General features: G+C 41.5%; 3 protein-coding genes and 1 non-coding gene across 6 annotated transcripts; 1 reads left to right on the top strand and 3 right to left on the bottom strand.

The window, feature by feature from the left end:
• Positions 1–961: 961 nt before the first annotated feature.
• On the bottom strand, positions 962–7550 carry LOC146361403 (cyclin-Y-like protein 1). Its single transcript, XM_084921029.1, has 10 exons — positions 7391–7550; positions 7103–7177; positions 6979–7013; positions 6727–6827; positions 5463–5498; positions 3451–3502; positions 3250–3369; positions 2974–3140; positions 1888–2050; positions 962–1697 (listed from the first exon to the last, which is right to left on the bottom strand). The coding sequence occupies exons 1-10, from the start codon at positions 7548–7550 to the stop codon at positions 1581–1583; spliced, it is 1026 nt and encodes a 341-aa protein (XP_084777155.1). The 3' UTR covers positions 962–1580.
• Positions 7551–8231: 681 nt separating this feature from the next.
• mettl21a (methyltransferase 21A, HSPA lysine) lies at positions 8232–13986 on the top strand. Of its 2 annotated transcripts, none has more exons than XM_084921033.1 (4): positions 8232–8326; positions 9767–9878; positions 10889–13200; positions 13282–13986. In XM_084921033.1, exons 1-3 carry the CDS (start codon positions 8306–8308, stop codon positions 11284–11286), a joined length of 531 nt encoding a protein of 176 aa, XP_084777159.1. In that variant the 5' UTR covers positions 8232–8305; the 3' UTR covers positions 11287–13200; positions 13282–13986. The 2 variants fall into 2 exon arrangements, with proteins under 2 accessions (XP_084777159.1, XP_084777158.1); XM_084921032.1 differs by lacking the exon at positions 8232–8326 and adding an exon at positions 8440–9671.
• LOC146361401 (cyclic AMP-responsive element-binding protein 1-like) lies at positions 11276–17116 on the bottom strand. Of its 2 annotated transcripts, none has more exons than XM_084921030.1 (8): positions 16953–17116; positions 15944–16041; positions 14818–14964; positions 14595–14695; positions 14243–14382; positions 13532–13705; positions 13268–13421; positions 11276–13169 (listed from the first exon to the last, which is right to left on the bottom strand). In XM_084921030.1, the coding sequence occupies exons 2-8, from the start codon at positions 16028–16030 to the stop codon at positions 13025–13027; spliced, it is 948 nt and encodes a 315-aa protein (XP_084777156.1). In that variant the 5' UTR covers positions 16031–16041; positions 16953–17116; the 3' UTR covers positions 11276–13024. The 2 variants fall into 2 exon arrangements, with proteins under 2 accessions (XP_084777156.1, XP_084777157.1); XM_084921031.1 differs by lacking the exon at positions 16953–17116 and adding an exon at positions 16786–16946.
• A 3163-nt stretch (positions 17117–20279) lies between these two features.
• On the bottom strand, positions 20280–20352 carry trnar-ccu (transfer RNA arginine (anticodon CCU)). Its single transcript has one exon. It is a non-coding gene; the product is annotated as a tRNA-Arg (tRNA).
• Between the last annotated feature and the right edge of the window lie 2655 nt (positions 20353–23007).

The raw sequence follows: 23007 nt of genomic DNA, 5'->3' as shown, positions 1-23007 counted from the left end.
ATTTCTTTAGTTGAAGCTATGAAAAATGCCAAAGATAACAAAGTTTGACATAAAATTGTATTTTATATCCCAGCATGGTGTGTAGTGTGTTCTTAAAAAAATTGAGGAAAATTTGAAGTATCAGGACTAAACATTATCAGCAGTTGAATATAAATTCATGTCCTTAAGAAATCCAGCAAAGACCTGACACAGGACCTGAGAGATGCCTCTGGACTTTCAGCTGTCTACAGCCATCTGTGAAACACGGTAGAGGTGTTTCACAGCCAGTGCTGTTGCAGATCTTGTCAAAATTTCTGAATTAAAATTTCTGAATTAAAATTAAAATTTCTGAATTAATAATTTATCAAAGTACCATCAGATATTGATCCACCATGCAATATCATCTGGAAAACATGATTGGCAACAGCTTCATTTTCCAGCACAATGATCCCAAACCAAAATGCCAATGCAGTAAAATCATACTTGGATAGAGAATCACACAGTGGAGCACTATCAGTCATGGATTGGCCTCCCCCAGAGCCCGGACCTCAACATTATTGAAGTAGTGTGGGATCATGTTGACAGAGAACAGAACAAAAGGCAGAAACATCCAAAGAAGAGCTTTGAATGTCCTTCAAGAAGCCTGGAGAACTATTCCTGAAGACGACTTAAAGAAATGATGAGAAAGCTGCTTAAGAGAGTTCAGACTGAAGAATAAAAGTGGTCACACCAAATATTGACTTTCAGGTTATTACTGTATAAACTCTGTTTTTTCCTTACATGCTGCCACATATTATACACAAGACCTTATATCTTACGCTATTAACTTATACCTAATATGCGATGTTTGGTTCTCAAAGCTGTGGGCAAGCTCTGCACCGTCACCACCTCTGTGCTACAGGTGCACTGAAATAATCAACTTGAGAGAGCTCACATCTTCCACAAACAAACCACCATGATACACTTTCCCACTTAAACAGCATGAATTTGAAACAGCAAGTGAAATTTATTTAAATTAAATAAAATCTTGTACATTTCACAGCTATAGGGGCCTACATAGTAAGCAAAATAAAGTCTACTCTTTGTCCATATGCAGAACTACACCACAGGGTAGCTCCAAAACAGTCTGTCATCATTTGAATATAGGAGAGGGAGTTTGCTTGGTGGAAGAAGACGGCCATAGCCAGATCCTACTCCCCAAAAGACTGGATGATGTAAAAAAAATAAAATTAAAAAAATTTAAAAAAAAAGACGGAAAAAAAGGTTATGTGTGACTTCTGGTAGTGCTTTCATGCTGATTCCTTCCAGCTGTAGACATCCACCTTTAAAATACAACATATTTTTCACCATATCACCATGCTTTAAAGGCAGTTAGCCAAAGTTCCTTGTAATGAACACATAAAGACTGATTTCATTATATTGTAGTGATACTTTACGGTAAATCGTTTGTTCCTCTCCAAAATGAGCACATAAGCTTTTGTAATGAAACTTATCAGCTGCTGATATTAATGCAATCTACTTTGGAAATGTCTCTCAGCATGTGTGGCATCATATCCTGTAGATCTTGCAGTCTGCTCCAATGATAGATGGCTGTCACAGACTTAAGAGAGTACGGCCTGTGCAGTCTTGATGCCAACTAGGTTGTCTGCACTGACAGACCTTCTCATGGCCGATTTACTCAAGTCCTTATACTTGTCCTCACATAGCCTGGAGATAGCCTACAAAAAAGAGAAAGATAATAACAATAAAAAACAATAATAATCAGAAGAAGTATCAAACTGTTACGACAGAACAAGCAGAGCAGCCACAGCATAACAAGTTCTACCAACACTTACTTTATCAGTTCAGCAGTTAGAATATATACATTTCCAAACTGCAAAATAAAATCAGCCCTGGAAAATTACTCACCTCTAGTTTTTGGGCCCGCTTGGTACTGAGTGGCTCCAGAGGGAAACTGAGGTTGTTGTCATCAGCCAGTGAGCGCAGGTCAAAGTAGTACTTGGCGTAGACGCTGGCTGGGACATTAATGTTGAACTGGAGCAGCTCCAAAAAGTGACGCTCCATCTCATTCCTGCAAAACAGTTTGGAAAGGTTCACGGTCTTTTATTAAAAAACAAAAGGTCCTTTCCAGGCTGCAGGAACCTTTTGAGGGCTTTCCTATAACTCTTAGAGGTGGTCCCCACTTTCCGTGTGTTTGCACTGTGTGAACTAGAAACTACGCTGCTTAAAAAATTAAAGGAACACTTTGAAAATGCATCAATCTCAATGGGGGAAAAAAGCACGTCTGGATATCTATACTCTTATGCACTGGTATTCAGAAAAAAAAAATCACAATGCTACTTTGATGGAAATTAAAATAATCAACCTACAGAGGGCTAAATTCAAAGTGAAAATGAAACAGGGAGTCAAGTGAACGTGCGGGCCAGGCAATGGTATCAATTCCTTTAACCTCCAGGAACTACTTGCATATTCTTGCCAGATGAGGCACTGTTGTGCACCAGGAGGAACCCAGTACTCACTGCAACAGCGTAGGGTCTGACAATGGGTCCAAGGATACCTAATGGTAGTCAGGGTGTTGTTGCCTAGCCTGTAGAGCTCTGTGCGTTCCTCCATGGATATGCCTCCACAGACTATCACTGACCCACTACCAAACCAGTCATGCTGAACAATGTTACAGGCAGCAGAATTTTCTCCACAGCTTCTCCAGACCCTTTCACATCTGTCACGCGTGCTCAGGGGGAACCTGCCCTTGTCTGTGAAAAGCACAGGGCGCCAGTAATGGACCTGCTAATTTCTGGTACTCTATGGCAAATGCTAATCGGGCTTCACAGTGCCGGGCAGAGATCACAGGACCCACTAGAGGATGTCAGGCCCTCAGGCCACCCTCATTAAGTCTATTTATGATGGTCTGGTCAGAGACACTGACACGAGTGGCCTGCTGGAGGTCATTTTGTAGATCTGGCAGTGCTATACAAAAACTACTGTAATACTTACATGTCCTCCACGGTGATATCTTTGAGGATCTGGCAGTAATCGACATTCCACACAGCCTGATCATCCCAGACCTTGGAGGCCAGTAAGATGGCACCAAGAACAATGCGCTTCCAGTTACAAGGACAAATGTCCATCTCAGCATACGTTAACAGCCTTTCCAGATACACCTAAGGCAGAAAGAACCCATCCATTCACACAAGCAGAAAGGGTGATAGTTCTCAATACTTCTTTGCATCATTCAACACTTTCTGCAGTGTAGTGGATGTTTGAACTTACCAGAGTGACGATGGCGCACTCGGCGGTGAGCTGAGCAGAGCTGAAGAGCGTTCTTATGAAGCGGTAGATGAGTTTGTGTTCTGGGTCCACCACAGAGTAGTCATCTGGAACCTTTTCTCGCTGTTGGGCAGAAGGTCATCATCAGCGGTCCACTAATATAGCAAATATCACTGCTTGGTGTAATCAACCACCTCAACTCACCGACAGTGGGTGCTTCTTCTCGTCGAATATATCCAGCGAGCGGTTTGAATCTCTGTAGATGCAACAAGCCACTGTTAAATATACGTGATATGTAACTTCTCATGGTTTGAAACTACCATTGCTTATTCACTGGGGTTTCATGGTGTTAGATATCACAACAGTTATTTATCTTTCGTTGAGTTCTACAAATACTTTGTATATTACAACCATTGATGTGCAAATTAACAAACATTTTGTTTCCTATATTATTAAGTATCTGACTCACTGATGTCCAAAAAACTAATTTGGCCACCTGCTGTGAAAAAGTATTTGCCCCCTTCCTGATTTCTTCGTTTTTTTGTTGTGTATTTGTCACACTTAAATGTTTCAGATAATCAAACAAATTTTAATGTTAAAGATAATAAGTGCATTTAACATCTAGTTTTTACGGTAAATGAAAAAAGTTAATACAAACCTACCTGGTCCTATGTTAAAAAGGAATTGACCCCTAAACCTAGTAAGTGGTTGTGTCACTCTTGCCAAAAGAATGGGAATCAAGTGTTTCTGAGAACTGTGGAGGAATTTTGCTCCACTTTTCTTTGTACAGTTGTTTTAAATCAGTCACACTGGAGGGTCTTCTAGCATGAACGGCCTGTTTAAGGTTGCGCCAAAGTAACGCCATCTGATTTAAATCAGCATTTCGATTAAGCCGCTGAAAGCCTTTCTTTTTTTTTTTGACGCATTCACAGGTGGACATGCTGGTGTTTCTGATCATTGTCCTGCTGTATAACCCAAGTGCTCTTGAGCTTCAGGCCATGAACTCGTGGTTGGACATCCACCTTCAGGATTTTCTGCTAGAGAGCAGAATTCATGGTTCCATCAATTACAGCAAGTTGTCCTGAAACAGCAAAGCAGCCTTTAGATGTTGTTCTGGGGTTTTTTGTGACCCAAAAGTGAAACTGTCGCTGTGCTCTTGGAGTAATTTGAATAGGCCGCTCACTCCTGGGAGGGTTCACCACTGTTCCAAGTTTTCTTCATTTTTGGATAATGGCTCTCACTGTGGATCCAATCCATGTTCTGTGGATCAGGTGGGGCCAATTACTTTTTTCCACACAGGATGAGGACGAAGTAGGCTTGGATAACTTTTTTGCCTTAATAAATAAAGTCATTTAAAAACTGTTTGTTTGTATTTACTCAGGCTATGTTGGTCTATTATTCAAATTAGTTTGATGATCTGTAACATGTAAGTTTGACCAATATGCAAAAAACTAAGAAATCAGAAAAGGGCAAATACTTCTTCACCACATTGTATCTATTCTTTGAGTTGCCACCACCAAGTGCTATGACTCTGGCCATAAAACTCAAAAAACATACTTGACCTAAATTAGGCAAAGTTGCATCCTTGGATCACTTCCAAGAACATGACTTTAAGGAAAGTAGCTCCTACTTTCCTTAAAGTCATGTTTTGACAGTTACTATATTTGAAATGCAAATAAATTGCATTTCAAACTGAGATGATGCAAACAGAGAACTCAATTTTCAACCTATTATGTGCAGACATGAGATGAAAAAAACTGTTAATTTTTTTTAAAAAAAGCAATCACAACCTCTTTTTTTATATTTTTTTTTTGCAATTCTGACCTGACGCAAGCCACCTTCTGGTTTGTTTGTCAATCAGAGCTAAAGTGCCAGGTCTCTCTTGGAAATGAGATTTTTAATCTCAATGAGATTTTTTACCTGGATAAATAAAGGACTAATAAAAATAAAAAATCTCTGGCTCTCATTACCAGTGATGATCTTAAAAAGCTGTACCCATCTGGCACTTAAGTTGATATCCACCTTCTGCATACGTCTGTCATTCATGCATGATGTATTTAGCAGTAAGACAAGGCAAGTAGCATTTCCTATAGGACTTAGATGAAGTAATTAAAAATTAGCCTAAGTACTAAAAGCAGTCTTTCTTACAAACTTGATGACTAATGTTTGTAAATATCTAAGTACTGGTTACAACAATGAAGAAAACGTTGCCCTACCTGTTTTTTATGTGGTAGTATATGGCCAGTGCAACACTGCAAGAGACAGAAATCAACAAAGAATAAAACACTAGAGCTGGATTTTCCCTTTTACAGCTTTTTATTTTTACTTCTACTTTACAAATAGATATTTAGATCTTTTCAACTGCAGCTATTTGGTGACTTTAAATGTTACCTGCAGTTCAGGACAAACAAACAGAAACATTTTGCAAATAATTAAACAGTAGACTGACAACATGTCAGTAACATAATTGTGTATAATAAGAGGATCTTAAAGGGGACGGAGTTTCTCAGAAGTAAAGATGGGCCAAGGTTTAGTAATCTCAAAAAAAAACCCAAAAACCTATGTACAAATTGGGGAACAAATTCATGTACAGATGAGGAGACTTTGAATATCTAATAATATTCAGTACATAGTGATATTAAACAATTCACAGAACCGGAAGAAATATCTGTGCACAAAGGACAAGGCTAAAAATCAGTGCCCATGATCTTCAGGTGGTACTGCATTAAAAACAGGAGTATCTCTGTCATGGAAATTACTGTATGAGCTCAGGAAAACATCCACAAATCACTGTTAAAAGTTTACCATACCATCCACAAATGGGGGTTAAGCTCTATCATCCAAAGAAGAAGCCATATGTGAACATGATCCAGAAACACTGCTGGGGTCAAATCTCACTAAAGAGGAGCAGAACCATCCAGCTTGCCTCTTAGATGGTACGAGGGGCGCATCAGTGCCTACTGAATTGGTAGCTTGGACATCTGGAAAAGCATCATCAATGCTGAAACGCATATGAAGGCTTTAGAGCAAGATATGCTGCCGTCCAGAGAGCTTCTTCAAGGAGGTTTTTGCATATTTCAGTAAAACAGTGCTAAACCACATACTGCATGTATTACAAGAGCATGACTTCCTGGTAAAGAAGTCCAGATGCTGAACTTTTCACCAGCTGAAAGCAGCAGCTAGAATCTTATATCAGGACATCATTCCTCTCCCAAATGTCCAGCAAAGCTCTCTTTTTAGTTTCCACACTTTTATTAAAAGAAGAAGGGATGCTACACAGCGTTAAACGTGGCCATGATGCTGCCATCAAATTCAAAATAAACATCTGATAAGTTTAAAATGTTTTAAAGTGAGTCAAAACTGTGTTTGCGGAATTTGCAAACTATTGAACTCTGTTATTTTTATTCACATTTTACACAGCGTCCCAACTTCTTTTGTACTTGCGCTTGCAGCAGTACTGAGGTGAGGGCGGTCACTTACCATTTAATAGTGCTCTTGAGATTGGGCTGGCTGACTGTGCTGTCATCGAGGAATATGGTTGAACACGAGCTGTACTTTTTAGAAAGGAGTCCCGGGGACATCTGGCATCGAAAGCGTGACAATGTTTAGAGACAGAATGGAGGGGAAAACGGGTTATAGAAACACATTCAACCCCAGAGAAATGAGATGTATGACTGTGAATCATTTCAGCAACAAAAAGACCCACGAAGAACACGCAGAGCCGTAACTTACGTGATTCATGTAGTTGCTTTTCCTTTTCTCGCGGACTGAAATTGGATAAAAAACAAAATCAAAGAGATGTAGGAGTTTCAGAAGAGAATGGGGTAAAGTATTAAAGCACCAGAGAAATACTGACCATCTGTCTGAGACTTGTTGAGGAATAGAGTGCTTGCTCTGGGGTGGTCGGATGGGTTGGCCTCTTGGGCCAGCTCTGTAGAAGGAAAGTGTTAGAAGTCTTCATATAAGACTACAGTGTTTGTCTAGGAGCTGCCACGCTGCTGCTGATTTAATGCTAAACAGCTTCAGCTTCAGTTTAAATATAAAACATTTAAACTGAATCACTTGCAGTAAACCGGCTCCAGGACAGGACAACATCACTGCATGCAATCACATCTCCAAAAATAGCAAACTAATCTTCACACACCATCTGGAAGCTCCCTGTCGCTGATGTGCTGCAGGTATGTCCCAGTGTCCTCGCTCACATCTTCGGTAGTGGTGATGGGACACTCCTCCAGCTCCACCTCTCTCCTGTGGATCTTGGGGCTCTCTCCAGGAGAGATGCAGCAGGACACCGAACCTCCCATCGCTGACCTGCAAAAGTCCTGCAACAGCCAGCACCGCTTTCCATACAATTGAGGAAGGACCACCTGCTAGTCTGGCAATTCTGAAGCTGCAGGAAGGTCTGCAAGATCTTTAAGCCAAACCTTACAAGGGGTTGTTAGGAAAAATACATAAAACACTAGTTTTGCTCTGCCTTGGCGAGATCGGGTTCAATCACAACCTGGAAGTGTTCGGATTATTTGAAAATGTGCGTGTTGTGGACCAGCACAGCCCTTGTGTTTTTGCTGCAAAGTGAACGATCTCGCTTCAGAGCAGAACGGGATCTATGCAAGGACAGCCAAGTAAGTATCTGCGGTATGTGCAGGACGGCTGACATATTCAGGGTGTGTGCGCAACCCACGGATGGCGCACTTTAATATGAACTGCGTGCGTGGGCTGCATGGTTTTGGGCTGAGAATAACCGCTACCAAGTCATTTTACGGAAAACAGTCTAATGAGACGAAGTCAGGCGTTCCTCTGCCTCCCTCCATTGCTAGCCGGCTAACGCTAGCTTCCGCACCTCAATCCACTGCTGGCTCCTCCAGCAGCGTGACTCAATCCATTTTCACTGCGGCTCAAGTCTGTGTCACCACTGCGACCCTTTCAGCGACAGCACCGGGCGAATTCACCAGCCGGAAGGGTTTTTAGAGGAAACGGGGAAAGTGAACGGCCAGCGAGTATCAAAGCGGTGGCCGGAGGTGGCGTTCATCTCGTCGCACTAGCGGGACACAAGCTTTAGATGTCAAAGCGACCGCAGCAGGTAAGTTCAGAGGTAATTTCCTGCTTAAGGGTTTCAAAGTAAACGTCCGCTGGTGGAAACGCCAAGACCACGTGTGAAACTAAAAAAAAAAAAAAAGAGAACAGATAAAAATAACTAATAAAATATTTATTAAAACTATTTAAGCTATCTCCCTAAAATAAAATAAAAGTGTAAGCTGTTGAATTAAAAATAAAATAAAAAACTTAGTGAAAAGAAAACTGATTCGTTGCTCGTATAAATAAAAACGTTTATGCTGAACACTCTTTCTTAACAGACACCTATAAAAGATAATAAGTCTTAAAATAATTTAAGCAACAGCCCAACATTTCAATACAGTTTTCATACGTTTCTCTTGTTTTATCTATTTATTTTTATTTCAGATTTATTTCCAAATCTTTGCTCAAAAACACCATGCATGTAATAATTCAACAACCTTTTCAACAACTAGGTTTTCATTTTTGTCTAATTTACTCAGCCAAGGGATGTTTTAGTATTTTTTGTGTATCAGTTATTTTCAGTATTATCAATAGATAGCTGCCATGGACCTGTAGCTGCAATAGATGCCATTGGTGGCAGGTTCTTACTAAGAAAATATCCACCACTGTGCAGCCTTTTCATAGTCGATGAAAATATGTATTTTTTTTCTTTTTTATTTCTTATGTCTATACTCTCAGCACAGAGTGAGTCTCTTCACGCAGCTCAAAAACCCTTTATTTGCAGTACACCGGAAGCTACATCGCTGCTATGTGTTGCTACCTTTACAGACCTGCGGGTTTTTTCAGACCACGCCCCCCTCAATTCTAGCTAAAACACAACCCCGTTAAGAAAATCTTGCAGACACGCCCATCGCAAAGACTTACTCTTTTCCCATTGGTCACTTTTAGCTGGGCTGTTACGTGATTGGCTAAATTTGGTCGTTGACGTCAACACGGGTTGCCGTCTTCAGTTGCCTGAAAGCGAATCGGTCTCTCGCGCTTCAGTATTTATTAAAGAAAACAAGCCAACTATCAACGCTAAAAGTTGGTTCATATACCCTAAGAACATTCTTTAACAAACGAATTAAATAATAGCTATATAATAACTCCAGAAGATGGCGGAAACGAATCAATGAGCCAGCCAGAAACGAGGGAAAGCGTCGAAGAAGAAGGAGGAGCGCACTGCGCATGTGTCAACGAGTGTGGTTTTATTTATTTCAAACATGGCTCTCGTTCCCTATGTAGAAAACCCATTGCCCGCGCTTTCCAAACTCCACAATTCATCAGCACAGTTTAGGTTTGCCAACCGCGACCTCCGACTCGCTCAGGACTGGAAAAAGCTCGGTGTGGCGGCAGTTGTGTGGGATGCGGTACGTTACAACAGTGGCAGCAGTGCTTAGCTTCAATAATTCTTCCATGTTTCATTAGATTTATACATTACTATTGCATTTGTGTTACTGCTCAGGCGGTGGTCATGTGTATGTACTTGGAGCTGGGAAGAGTGGAGCTAAAGGGGAAGAAAGCAATTGAATTGGGAGCTGGCACTGGTCTGGTGGGCATTGTAGCAGCTCTGCTGGGTGAGTGCATAATTACTAACCACCAAAAACTGGAGGTGGTCGGATCACTCCAAACATCAGTAGTATCAGTACCAATGCTGCTATTGGTATCAGATCGATACTAGCCCAAAAGGATCAGCACTTTTGTTTCAAACCTTTAAGTTCAGTATGTACACAAAAGAACTGTGTTAAATAAATTAATATAAAATACTGAAAAATATACACACATATATAACACATTAAAACAACAGAAGTTGACCCAAGGTGCTTTAGAGACAGGCTCATTTGGATTCCTTGTCTCCAAAACTAGTCGTGTGTGATACCAAATAAATACAGGGCCAATGCTGAAGACACCAATGCTGATACTTTTAACCTGTGGAGGCAGCATATAAAGGTCAGAGCAGTGTCATTATTTATGATAAATTGTCATCAATTAGTAAATTCTGATCACATTTTAATGATCACTAAATCACTGAAATTTTTACTTTCCACAATAATGAGTTAACACAAAAAAACACACCTTTCAGCAGTTTGTGTATTTTGAAACTGTTTTTTTGGAGACCTTGAATTTAAACATGCATGTGTTAAAACACTGTAGGTCAGCTTCAGTTGTTTGAATGTGCTGCAACAGGCTATAAATCACAGAGACGTCACAGTATGTATCGATCCTATTGGGCTAGTATCGAAGGATATTAATACCATCGATATTTGGATTAATCTGCCCACCTTTATCCAAAAACTGAAGGTGTTTTTTGTTGTGTTAACTCATTATTGTGGAAAATTAAAATCAAATTGATTTAGTGGTCATTAAAATTTGTTCAGGATTCATCATGACACACTACTCTCCGCTACATAATCTCCCTTCATAGGTTTAAAGTATCCATATTGATATCAGCAATACTGGCCCTGTATTTACTGTGTATCAGACCGATACCAAAATTTGCAGTATCTCATAGCACTATCAAAAACCCTTGAGAGTGCGGCGGGTGAACAAGGAAAGCTGTGATAGTCCAACTCTAACCCTTCCCTAGGTGCCAGAGTGACCATCACTGACAGAGAGCCTGCGCTGGACTTCCTCTCCGCTAACGTGAAAGCAAACCTGCCCCCAGATTCCCAACAATCAGTGGTGGTCTCAGAGTTGACCTGGGGCGAGGGCCTCGAGCGATACCCAGCCGGAGGGTTTGATGTGGTTCTGGGTGCGGATATCATTTACCTGGAGGACACATTTTTGCCTCTGCTGGAAACGCTGGAGCACCTGAGCTCAGACGCCACTGTGGTGTTACTGGCCTGCAAGCTCCGCTATGAGCGAGACACGAACTTCCTAGGCATGCTTAAGCAGCGCTTCACCGTCGAAGAAGTCCACTACGACAAACAAAGAGACATACACCTATACAAAGCTTGCAAACTGACACGGAGGAGAGACTTGTGACCATTTGTTCGTTTTAATATATGAAATAAAATGTTTTAAAATCAGATTACCAGAAACACATTTATTAACAGCTGCCAAAAGTGTCATATCTGAATAGCTCTAACGTAATGCACTGTATTATTATACAAGTTGTTGCTGACATTTAGAAATAGTGAATACAAAAAAAAATAAATGAGAAGCAACATAAAAAGCATACTATATCATGACTATACATAATACCTAAAGAATACAATATGGCATCCCATTATCACAAAAATATTTTCTTTTAGAACGCACCAACACCACCTGATCTTATAGTCATTTCACAAAGTGGGTGCAGCTGAGTTGTATCTGGTGAGCTTTGATGCTCCATTTACAAAAAAAAGAAAAGTGATCAAACACATTGATGCAACAACACTTGATTAACTGCAGATGAGTGGTAGATTTACCCAGAAAGCGGTGAAATGCTGAAGGATTGTAAATGCAAAGAAAGTGCACATGCTAGCTCATATTACTATAAACAGAATTAAGAGATGGTGACCGAGGCCTCGACACAGAGGGGCCCGGTATGGCAAATTTCCCCCCTCCGATGTAATTCCATGATTCCAGTGCTTTATCCACTTGTCTCTGAATTCTGCTTAAAAACTCTTTCATTGCATAACAAGTAAGGCTCATTAAGTTTTTGGTTATTGTTCAAAAATAATCCATGAGTCTATGGAGAGAGAGAGAGAAAAAAAGAAAAAGGTTTTGCTTACAGTATATCTCTGATAAACGGGCAGCAGCTTATTTATCCGTTATTCCCACTTCCTGTACTGTCGAAGGCCTATTTTGCCTTTCTGTTTGTTTTTACCACCAAAATCTGGTAATTAACACGACACCATTACGCAATTTTCCACTTAATGTCTCTGAAGCTTTAAAAAATGAAGACAAAAAGTCACCGCGGCCCAACTTTTACCATCTCCTCACTGTGCTGCAGTTAACATGAAAAAACCATTTTACAACTAAATGGTTAGCTTTTTGTTCACGTTGTATAAAAGCAAAAATATACTTGGGTAAAACAAAGAAAAAAGAAACATGGCATTGTAGAAGCATAATCTAATTCAGAACAAACCAAAACACACATCTTAAAAGATAAAAACGTCCAAGACACAGGCCACCTATAAGTATAAGCATTAATAAGTAACAGATGTTAATTCGAGAGTTACAGATAGAAATGTTTTACGTGAAGTTATACTCTCCGAATGAAAAAGAAAAAAAGAAAAGAAAAAAGTTCCATCATCATCATTATCGGTGGTGCTTGCGGTCAGTTCCCCCATTGCTGGTGATGTTGCCCGGGTAGTCCGGGCACCAGTGACTGGAATACTTCCCTTCGGTGGTGTCCTTGGCGAGAACAGCTAGTTTCCCTGCTCTGTCACCTTGCCACGCAGACCCTGTTTAAGTTGCAGTCTCCTCCACGTTCACTGTGAGCACCGCCTCATCCTTTTAATGGGGGAAAACTGGTGGTTGATTTCAAATTGCTCAAATGGGATGGGGGTTTTAAATTGCCCAAATGGGACATGGTTTCAATTTACCAAAGTGGGATGGGGCTTTTGTTTTGTTTTTTTATACCTGGTGAGTCACGTTCACACATTTTTCAGCAGTTTTTAAAAAGAAAGCAGAAGAGTAGAAAAGAGGAGGGCGCATCCAGATGCATGGCTCTGTGCTGAGTCTCTGTACACAAGTGCTGGGGATCACCTGTCAAGCCACCGGCAGGTGTATTCTACTCTGATTTGTGGCAGTACAAGTCTTTGAGGGCTTTCAGTTCCTCGATGAGGGTTTTGTTCTGGTTTTCCAGCACGGCCACGCGGTTCTCCAGACACTTCACGTACTCTTTCTTCTTCCGACGGCACTCGCGGGCTGCCTCCCTGTGAGACAAGAGGATACGGGTACATGAAGGTACAGCACATCAGCTTGACACCTACAGAAACAATTCAGTACGAGTTACTAATTAACCTCGCCATACCTGTTTTTCATCAGTCGGACCTCCCGTTTGCGTGTGACTTCCTCAGTGGCTCCTGATCCGCTGATTGTGGGTGGAGTTGCCATGACCACCCCAGGAGTGATGGTGCTGGTGGGGGCTGTGCGGATTTGATAGGCCTGGACATCACCAGAAGCAGCTGGTGAACAAAGATAGACAAACAGTCAGTGCTTTATTCAGCAAAGCTTTACAAATTGTGTAGGTTTTGTGGAACTTCACTTCTAAACACTGTGGAAACCATTTTCCCACCTTGCACGACCACCTGGTTACTGGGCACGAGGATCTGCTGCCCGTCACTGGTCTGAGCATACTGCAGGATGGTGGCGCCAGGCTGGGCTGCAGCAGTGTTGGCCATGGTGAGCGTCTGCAGGCCATCCGTGCCATTATTGGCCAGCTGAATGGCTCCACCCTGGGTAATGGCAACTGCAGAAGGATAAAATTGTGCATTAGGACTTTTAACCAATTGCTTTCTGTGTTGTTCTCCTCCATCCAATACTGTAAACATTACTGGATATGGGGCTCCACACAAACTGTCATATCACAAATACTGTTTTTGTAGGAGGAAAAGAAGGAAAATACTGGACTTAACATCATTCATTCACAATATCCACAGGTTTTCTAAACTGCATTAAGTCTGTACAAGTCAAGGATAATCTTAACACTGGTCTTTAATGTTGGAAACATTAAACAGGGTCTGAATCAAAGCATCAAATGTGGCATTTTTGCTGATTGGCCATCCCTAAAAAACAGGTTTGGGGTTACTTGTTTAACATAAGCATCCACCACTGTAACAGCATGTAGAAAAAGCATAATAGGTTCCCTGTCTGCTTAATCTGGTCATTTGATTTAGTGAATTTAAATAGTCTCACTGCACGACAGCAGAAGTAGAATGCTCGATTACGTTAACACCTACTTATTTTTAACAAAAACCACCAGCTATCTGTGTCTCAAAGTACTTACTGTACTGGCCACTGCTGGTCTGATAGATGGGAGTGGGCATGGTGACCGTGGTGATAGCAGGGGCTGAGTCATCTTCTGATTTCTCTTCCTCAATTCGAGGCACTGCCGGAGCATCTGATGATAAGTCATTCAAGATCTTTCTGTAAGAGGAACATTTGCAGAAAAATCTTAGCAACCTTTTATTTTCTCCTCGTTTCACATCTGCAAATAGTCTATTTATAGCTGATAAAAATGAAAGAGTGTCAGTCATTGTCTTCTAAGCTTTGAACACGTCATACAGACACAAAATGGAAGCAGTACAGATTAAGGAGATGCTGTTTGCATCTGCAGTTTCTCAGCGTGTCACACAGACCTGTAGGAAGGCCGCCTGGACAGAATCTCTCTCCTCTTCTGAGAATCTGTCACGCTGTCGACAGATTCCTGAGAGTCCTCGCTCTCAGCGACAGTCGAAATCTGTAAGGAAATCATCTCAAATTCAATTTTAATTCATTTACAAACTTCAAAGCCATCATGTTCAGCTCATATCCCCTACTGCAGTCATTACTTGCAAGATGAAGTTTCCCCTCTCCTCTTACCTGTACCGTCTGCACCTGTGGGGACTGAATGACCGAAGGCTGAGCGGCTTGGATCACACCGTGCACTTGGACTGTTTGACCATTGGGTAACTGGACAAGAGTGACTGTGGGACTACTGGAGGACACCTGGGCTGCTGCTATGGATGCCTGAAAATATAAAACACATTGTATAACCACACGTGCATAGTTACAAACAGCCCACAGCAACTGGTATTATTTTACTCTTGGGTAACCTCAATCTCAATCCCATCTCAAATCCACATGGGCCTTCTGCTCGACCTTCTTAGATCTATATAAACAATTCATGGTGCTAAATTTGGATATGTAAGATATCAAATACGTTCCAAGATATATACATATTTTAAAAATGGTCCATTGACCCACTTCAGGTATGTTTTTTCACACCCTGAAATCTGAGGTCATGTTTAAACATGAATATCTCAAGGACCACTAAAGAGAAAAGCTTTAAATTTTTACTTTCTTGAATCATGAATGAGGATACGTAATTTGGTACAGCAGATACAGCCTAGTATTGTGACGGTTTGCATGGTGATAATACATCAATACAGGGACACCAAATATCAATATTTTATTAAATTAATTAAAATAGTCGGAGAACACTACGAGCTACCGTAGGCTCATCTCATGCATGATCCTGAGATAAAGCTAGCCGGGCAAACTTACATTTAATCAGCATTTCAGAATTTCTGACTTTGTAGACAGCAACACACATGTGCCGATTTATCTCAGTTAACTGTTGGATTATCAGAAAGACTGACCACATTCACTTACAGACAGATAACAGACTGATAATTTTATCTTACTGGATAATACAGATATTTACAAAGTTTCAACTTTGATGGCATAATTTCCAGTTGAAAATCACAGTATTTGTTATTGCAATGCTCAGCATAACTGCAGAAACTGCTACAATATCATATCATGGGGTCTTTGCTGAATCTCACCTGTAGTATTTCATATATAAGCCATATAAGCTAAAATCTCACAGCACAAAACTTTGAAACGTAGCATTTTCACGCAAACTGAAAATGGTCGAGCATTAAAACTTAAATTCATACTCCTTGCACTAGTTCTGCACTCTCTGCATGAGAATAAAAAGCACTACCTGTGCCAAGGTGATCTGCTGGGCCTCAGACTCCGAAACAGCCGTTTCACCACTTTGCTGTGTGTCTGCAGCCGCTTCCATGGTCATTTAAAATCTGGCTGATGGAGGGAAAACAAAAGTGAGAAACGGCTTATTTGTGAATGCAACAGCATGCTGGGAACACCAGACTCATTCAAAAACTTGCTCGGTCTTAAAGGAGGGTGTGGCTTAGCTTAACATGCTAGCATATAGCTCATTTTCAACGGTTTCCTTGTTGGCCGAAATTATTTTAAAAATGACGCAAGAGGGAACGTTATACTTATGGCTCAACAACATTAACGCGAACTGAAATGAGCCGCTACTTGTTTATCCAGGCTCACGCTTGCAGTTAACGCCGGAGGCTAAAGCTAAGGCTAGTGTTACCAAGTTAAGAGTTAGCGTGCTAGCTCTCAGGCAGAATGAGCTCCAATGAGCATGCTAACATGCTAACGGGAGTGCAACACAAACTTCACATTTATCGTGTCTCAATTTCGGCTCTTTAATTTCAAATCCTGTCGCTGTTTAAGGCTTTGCTGAAAGGAGAAACTTGTAGTCCAAACAAGTCTGCACTAGCAATTTCCATTAGGTTGCTAGCTGTGGGTTTTTATGGAGGGAAATGTCTGCATTGTATGCTTTTTTTTGCAACTAGGAGACATCACTTTCACTAACTAGTTAATTCACTGATATTGTTTTTTTTTTTAATTAATATTAAACACTGGTTTTAGGTGACGTGGTTGTAACTTTAAGTGGCTAGCTGCTTCTGTGACTTATTTCTAGACAAGTTTGATTAAAAAAAAGATCCAAGCCCACTCCCACATTAATACCTATGTCTGCTGTGTTGCGAGCCTTGCAGAGACTGACTCATTTTGTGAGCCTCTGCAACACCGCCGCCATGATCTCTTTGTTGGCTCTGTGCGGATATTTTGGCGCAAATAACCTCTCTGGGCAGCCATCTATCTGTTTAGCAAACATCGGATGCGTATCCTCTTACCAACACGGACTCGCTTCGTCACTCCCGGGTCTACGGAGCTCCACTTTTATTCAGACCGACACGTAAGAGACCGCGTCAGGCTACACCTCCGTCGCGTCACCGAGAACAACAACACGGAGAGGAGGACGAGGGAGACGACGACAACGAAAAATCAGCTTCTCCGGAAGGACTCGAGTGGACACGGCGAGGGGCGGAAGTTTACGGAAACTGCCGAAGGACACGGGAGGGGGTAGGAAGCCACGGAGATTGACGAGGAAAACGGCTGCCTGAACTTGTCCGAGCATGCGCAGTGTTTTCCGTTCATGAATTTGCGACTGGCTTGATAGAAAAAGGTTGGAGAGATGATTAAAATGCATAAAATAGAATACGTAGGACAACATATATAGCAATGTGAATATTATTAATCCCATTTTGTATACAAGGGCAGTCATTTGGTTTGCGCTGCCTGCTAGCATCTTGAACACTGCTGTTATGTGCTGGATTGTCTCAGGGGCATCTTTGCACAGCATGAACCTGGGGTCTTGCCTGGTGTGGTTGACCGCAGCCTCTATGGATGTTGTGCTGAGAGCTTGTTCCTGTGCTGCCATGATCAGTGCCTCTTTGCTCTCTTTCAAACCAGCTTTGTCCACCCGTTGGTAGGATTTCTTGATATTGGACAAATCTTCTGTCTCTCTATGAATGCTGTTGAATACTCCAGATGCATTCATCTGAGTATGTGTGTTAGATAGAAAGCACTTGGATGTGAATGGGTAGTGAGACATGCTCAGTTAGAGCGAAAAAGGGACTTTAGAATGCACCCTAAAGGGAGCAGCACAATGACGCATGTGTTCAGTGGAAGTTTGAAAAGGTGATAGACCAAACCAATCAATTTCTTTTTATTTTAGTACTTCTTTTTATTAAATTAAATGTCTCTTTACTTTTAAATTTGTTTTATTTTCTATTCATTTGATTATAAAATTCAATGTTCGTTTTAATTTATAAAACATGGATACATTTACAGTTTACTGACTGCATTTCTCTTGCGGTGCACACAGTGGCAGCAAAATCCTTCTTAATTTCTTTTCCAGCTCCACCTTCAGCATCAACGCTGCTCCCATAATGTTATGTTTGGCCACGTTTCCTTTTATTGTAGCTCAATATGATTAGTTATCTGTGAATTTGATTAGCGCTAACAGTGGTTTCAGCTTCGTACCACCAAACAGCAGTGTGATTTTAATGAGAAAACTCTGCTTTGTCGTCCCCGCTTTACTTATTATACTTATTTACAACCGCCCTCATTCGCATCACATTTGCTTCTCCTTGGTCGTTGACTCCTGCCATAAAATGTACTCATTAACTCTGTCACTTTGCGCGCAGGGACGGGAGCTGTTGTGAAACGGGTTCAAAGCTGTGGCAGGTGGTCAAAATCCTGTGGGGAAAATGAGACTTCAGACCAATTTATGGCTATAATCTCTATGTGCGAGGTCATTTCGGAGGCCTTTTAATACGCACAAGCACACACACACACAGATGTCAAACATACGCATCTTCACCTATTGAGTGATTGACTACGCCACTGGTGTAAACATATGCACTGCTGACCAAACCAATCTCCTGTCCTTTGCCATAAAATCAGCCCGAATAGAAGCTGCCAGCGAAAACCTTCCAAGCACCAGTAATGAACCAGCAGTCACCTATTCATTATTAAAACCTCTCATAGCAAATGTAATAAATATTTGTCACAAAGCGGCCTTTTTTATCTGATCCAGAGTCCCCGTTAAGGACTTGATTGGACATTGATTTCCCTTGATAATGACCACCACCATAGGATAGCCTTAGCAAACCGTAATTAGCCTGCATCAGCAGGTAGGCTTCATTAGTTATCAATGAATGTGCACTTGGCTTTGCAAGCTGTGCATCTTTAGGATTGTGTGTAGTGTTTCTGAGAAAATGAGTCTCTTTATATGCCTGTGATTGTTTTGCATTTGCAGAAACAGATGACACGCACACACACAGCGCACCGAGAGAACATGAAATCAAGCATGTGCACGACAGTTTGAATATTTCCAAGATTTTTTTTTTATCGCAGTTTGCTTGTTTGCATCATTCTTTCTGACACATGTATTAGTCACATTACTGAATGTTGCTACAGACAAGGAGAAAAACTGAATTATTTAATGATGGTGATTAGTTGCTTGACTAATTATTTAGCAGGGAATCTGTTACTCTTTACTTTATTTCCCTTCATATCTGTATCCGTGTCGTTACAATGGTGGATGCCATTAAATGTCTATTAGGCATGGACAAATTGGACTGCTTGCTCCTGCAAATATCTAATCAGCCAATTGCTCATCAGCAACTCAACCTGCTAAGTTTCAAACTGAGCATCAGCATAGAGACGAAAGGAGATTTAAGGGACTTTGTTGGAGCATTTCAGAAACTGCTGATTTACTGGGAATTTTCCACACAACCATCTCTAGGATTTATAGAGAATGGATCAAATAGGAGAAAATATCCAGTGAGCAGCAGTTCTCTCGGTGATAATGCCTTGTTGATGTCAGTGGTCCTAGGAGAATAACCAGAGTGCTTTGAGCTGATAGGAAGGCAACAGTGACTCAAATGACCACTCGTTACAACCAAGGTATGCAGAAGAGCACAACAAAACATGTCAGATGTTGAAAGAAACAGACTAGAGTGTCACACCTGTAAACTAAGAACAATAAACCGAGGCTAAAATTTACATGGGTTCACCAGAATCAGACTGGACAGGAAAAACACCCCCTGCTTTGAAGAGACTCAACATTCAGATGGTACGGTCAGAATTTGGTGTAAAGAACATGAAAGCACAAATCCATCTTGCTGGGTGGCGATTTAATAGTGTGGGGGATATTTTCTTGGCACACTTTGGGCTCCTTAGCATCAGCTGAGCATCATCACCTGAGTATTGTTGTTGACCATGTCCATCACACAGTGTATCACCACAGTGATAATCTTCTGATGGCTGCTTCCAGCAGGATAACACACCATGTCACCAAGGTCTGATCATCTCAAACTAGTTTCTTGAACATGTTAATGAGTTCTCTGTACTCAAATGGCCTCCACAGTCACCGGATATCAATCCAATAGGGCACCTTTGGGATGTAGTGGAACAAAAATCTCTGAGGAATTTTTCCAGCATCTTGTTCAATTTATGGCAAGAAGAGTTAAGGGAGAGTCCAACCAGGTACTAGATATGATATGGCTAGTGAGTGTATGTAGGAACTCTGGCTGTCAAAAATCTTAGCAGAGGATGGTTTCGATCCATCGACCTCTGGGTTATGGGCCCAGCACGCTTCCGCTGCTGAAAGGCACCCCAGATGGGACTCGAACCCACAATCCCTGGCTTAGGAGGCCAGTGCCTTATCCATTAGGCCACTGGGGCTGCACACAGGGAACCCAAACATGCTGCATATTGTTGAGTGTACAGCTGATCCATTGTGAATAGCAGCACAATGGAGCTGCTATTTGTTTGGTGGTGTTTCTGTTGTCTATGGAGATTCATAAAACCACACGAGGACCAGAGAGTAACTAAGCTCTGGATCACTGGCTCTAGTTACATTAAGCTTGAACTCTTAAAGAATCTTTGAAGCATTTTGCTTCATTTATGTCAAAAAGAGTTAAGACAGTGAAAGGGGTTTCTTGCACACTTTGGGTCCCTTAATACCAACTGAGCATTGTTTAAACTCCACAACCTACCTGAGTATTGTTGCTGACCATGTCCATCCCTTTATGACTACAGTGTACCCATGTTCTGATGGCTCTTTCAAGTAGGATAACACACCATGTCACAAAGCTCAAATCATCTCAAAGTGGTTTCTTGAACATGACAATGAGTTAACTGTGGGGGGCCCAGTATCCATGGCAACCCCAGCCACGTGCTCAGGTTCACATGCAATTCAGGTAATTCAACCTACAATGAAAATAATGCAATATAAGGTCACGGGCCATCTAACAACCTTCTGATTGGTAGACTACCTGCTCTACCTCCTTAGCTACAGCCACCCATGAATGAATGATTGATGCAGAAGAATCCAAGAAAAATGCAAAACTTGAAATTAACATAAAAGGTCCCATTTATTATTGAAAATTTATTTTTCTTTTTGTGAAAGATGAAGCTAAAGAAGATACATAATGAGATATGAGAAGCTAGAACCAGAAAATGTGTGGTATTTTTGCCTTAAATACCACAAATCCACAATTTGAATCAATCCTTTATTAATCTCACTGATTACATTTCTGTGACTCAATTAACCTTCGCTGCTTTCATCTCTGTATGAATAAACATTAATTCTTCCATATCAAATTTGAAAGCAGGCACAAGCACAATCATTCACTGCACAGCTCACTTCTTTGTCACATAGCCATCACATTTTCTCATCTGCGGCATGCCTGGTGATTGTACCAAAATCTGAATCTGGCTGTTAACGCTGGTGAGCTTCAAATGCAGAATATTTGGTTGCGAAAGTAGAGCTTCGCCGCAGCAACGACCCTGACTGTAAATCACTGCTGAAACACCCACAAACAACAGAGTAAAATGATGCCACAGACGTCCAAACTGGTGTAGGAGGAGGAGGAGGAGGATGGGAGATCAATCTTCAGAATATGAAGTAGAGATCTGACTTCAACCCGCAGCCCTTTCCTCTCCTTGCTTAAACCGAGCTGTCAAAGCCCCTGGCTTAACACAAGTCTCCAAAACCCCCATCGACAGCGAGCCCTTACGTCGCTCCCTCTTTGCCCAGTTTTTTTCCTGCCTGTTTTCACCTCTTTCTCTGTTTCACTGCATATATACCTGTGTGTGATTTTTTTAAATCATGCAGTTGTATGAAAAATCATGACCCTCCCATCCTCACTCCCACCAAACCACGGCCTGAGGCGGTGCGTGTAACAAGCACACCTCTGAGCCCTGGCATGTCTCCTCTGCGTGGTGCTATAATATTGACTGAATTAATACCGTGCCTGATACAGTCTGTCAACACTGTTGTTAAATGCAGTACTCAATCAAACTGTGTGGAAATATCATACCTGCCACTCAACCGGGGCATTGTGGGAGAGGTCAGCTCATACGGTGTGTGCAGAGGGCCGCCATCCACGGAGAAGCTGAATATGAATACGGGGGGAGGAAGACATGCAGCGCATTTGAATACCAGTGACCTTATATGCATGCTTTTCATTGTAGGTTGAATTACCTGAATTGCATATGAACCTGAGCACCTGGCTGGGGTTGCCATGGATACTGGGCCCCCACAGCCTGTCTGTCTCTCGCTCTTTCTTGCTCTCTCTATCGTGCACACATAGGCGGCGGTTTGCAAATCTGAAGATGTGACTTTCAGAGATATCAAGTAAAATATTGTGGTGCTGAGGTGCGGTATCAAGCTGCAGCTGCCAGGCAGGAAAGTTATCTAACACGGAGAGATTGTGCTGACCCGGACCTCTCGCTAATCTAGGCTGTAGGCAACACCGTGTATTGGGCAATCTCAATCGATCCGTCAAAGTGTCAGCCGCCCCCACCTTTTCCCCCCATGCAAGGATTTTTTTCATTCTCTCTTCTCCCCCTGCCTCTTTCATCTGACCATCTAATCGTTGATGCTTTTTTATTCTTAAAGGTTAGATGTTTTCATTTCTAATCCCATGGCCGTAAGTAGATTCATAAAGTTATCACTGACTGAATGTTTGCTCATATGTTTCATTTATCCATCCATCTTTCCATCCATCTTCTTAATTAAGCACATATCTAAATGAGGTGGGAGGGTGGGAAGGTATCTTCTAATTATCCCTTTCTGTTTGAAGCCTGCTTAATAATGTGCAATCATGCAGGCTTTGAATGCAGTTGAAGGGTCCATGTGGAGAGCAAAATAATGCACACGTAAAACAACTGTCTATCCGCTGAATACAGTTTAGTTTTACATAAGCTTTAAAGAAATCAAAATCATGACATGCTTCAGGAACAGGAAGCCCAGACTGCAGTAGTTCCAGAATTAACGGGAACTACTGGCTGCAATTCTCACTAACAGTATAAAATATACACATAACTATCATG

The sequence above is a fragment of the Perissodus microlepis genome, chromosome 23 (assembly GCF_051167445.1).
Source record: "Perissodus microlepis isolate ML-2025 ecotype Zambia chromosome 23, ASM5116744v1, whole genome shotgun sequence".
Classification (NCBI taxonomy): Eukaryota; Metazoa; Chordata; class Actinopteri; order Cichliformes; family Cichlidae; genus Perissodus; species Perissodus microlepis.
Note: the sequence above shows the minus strand (reverse complement) of the source record. Positions and strands in the feature narration are given on the sequence as shown.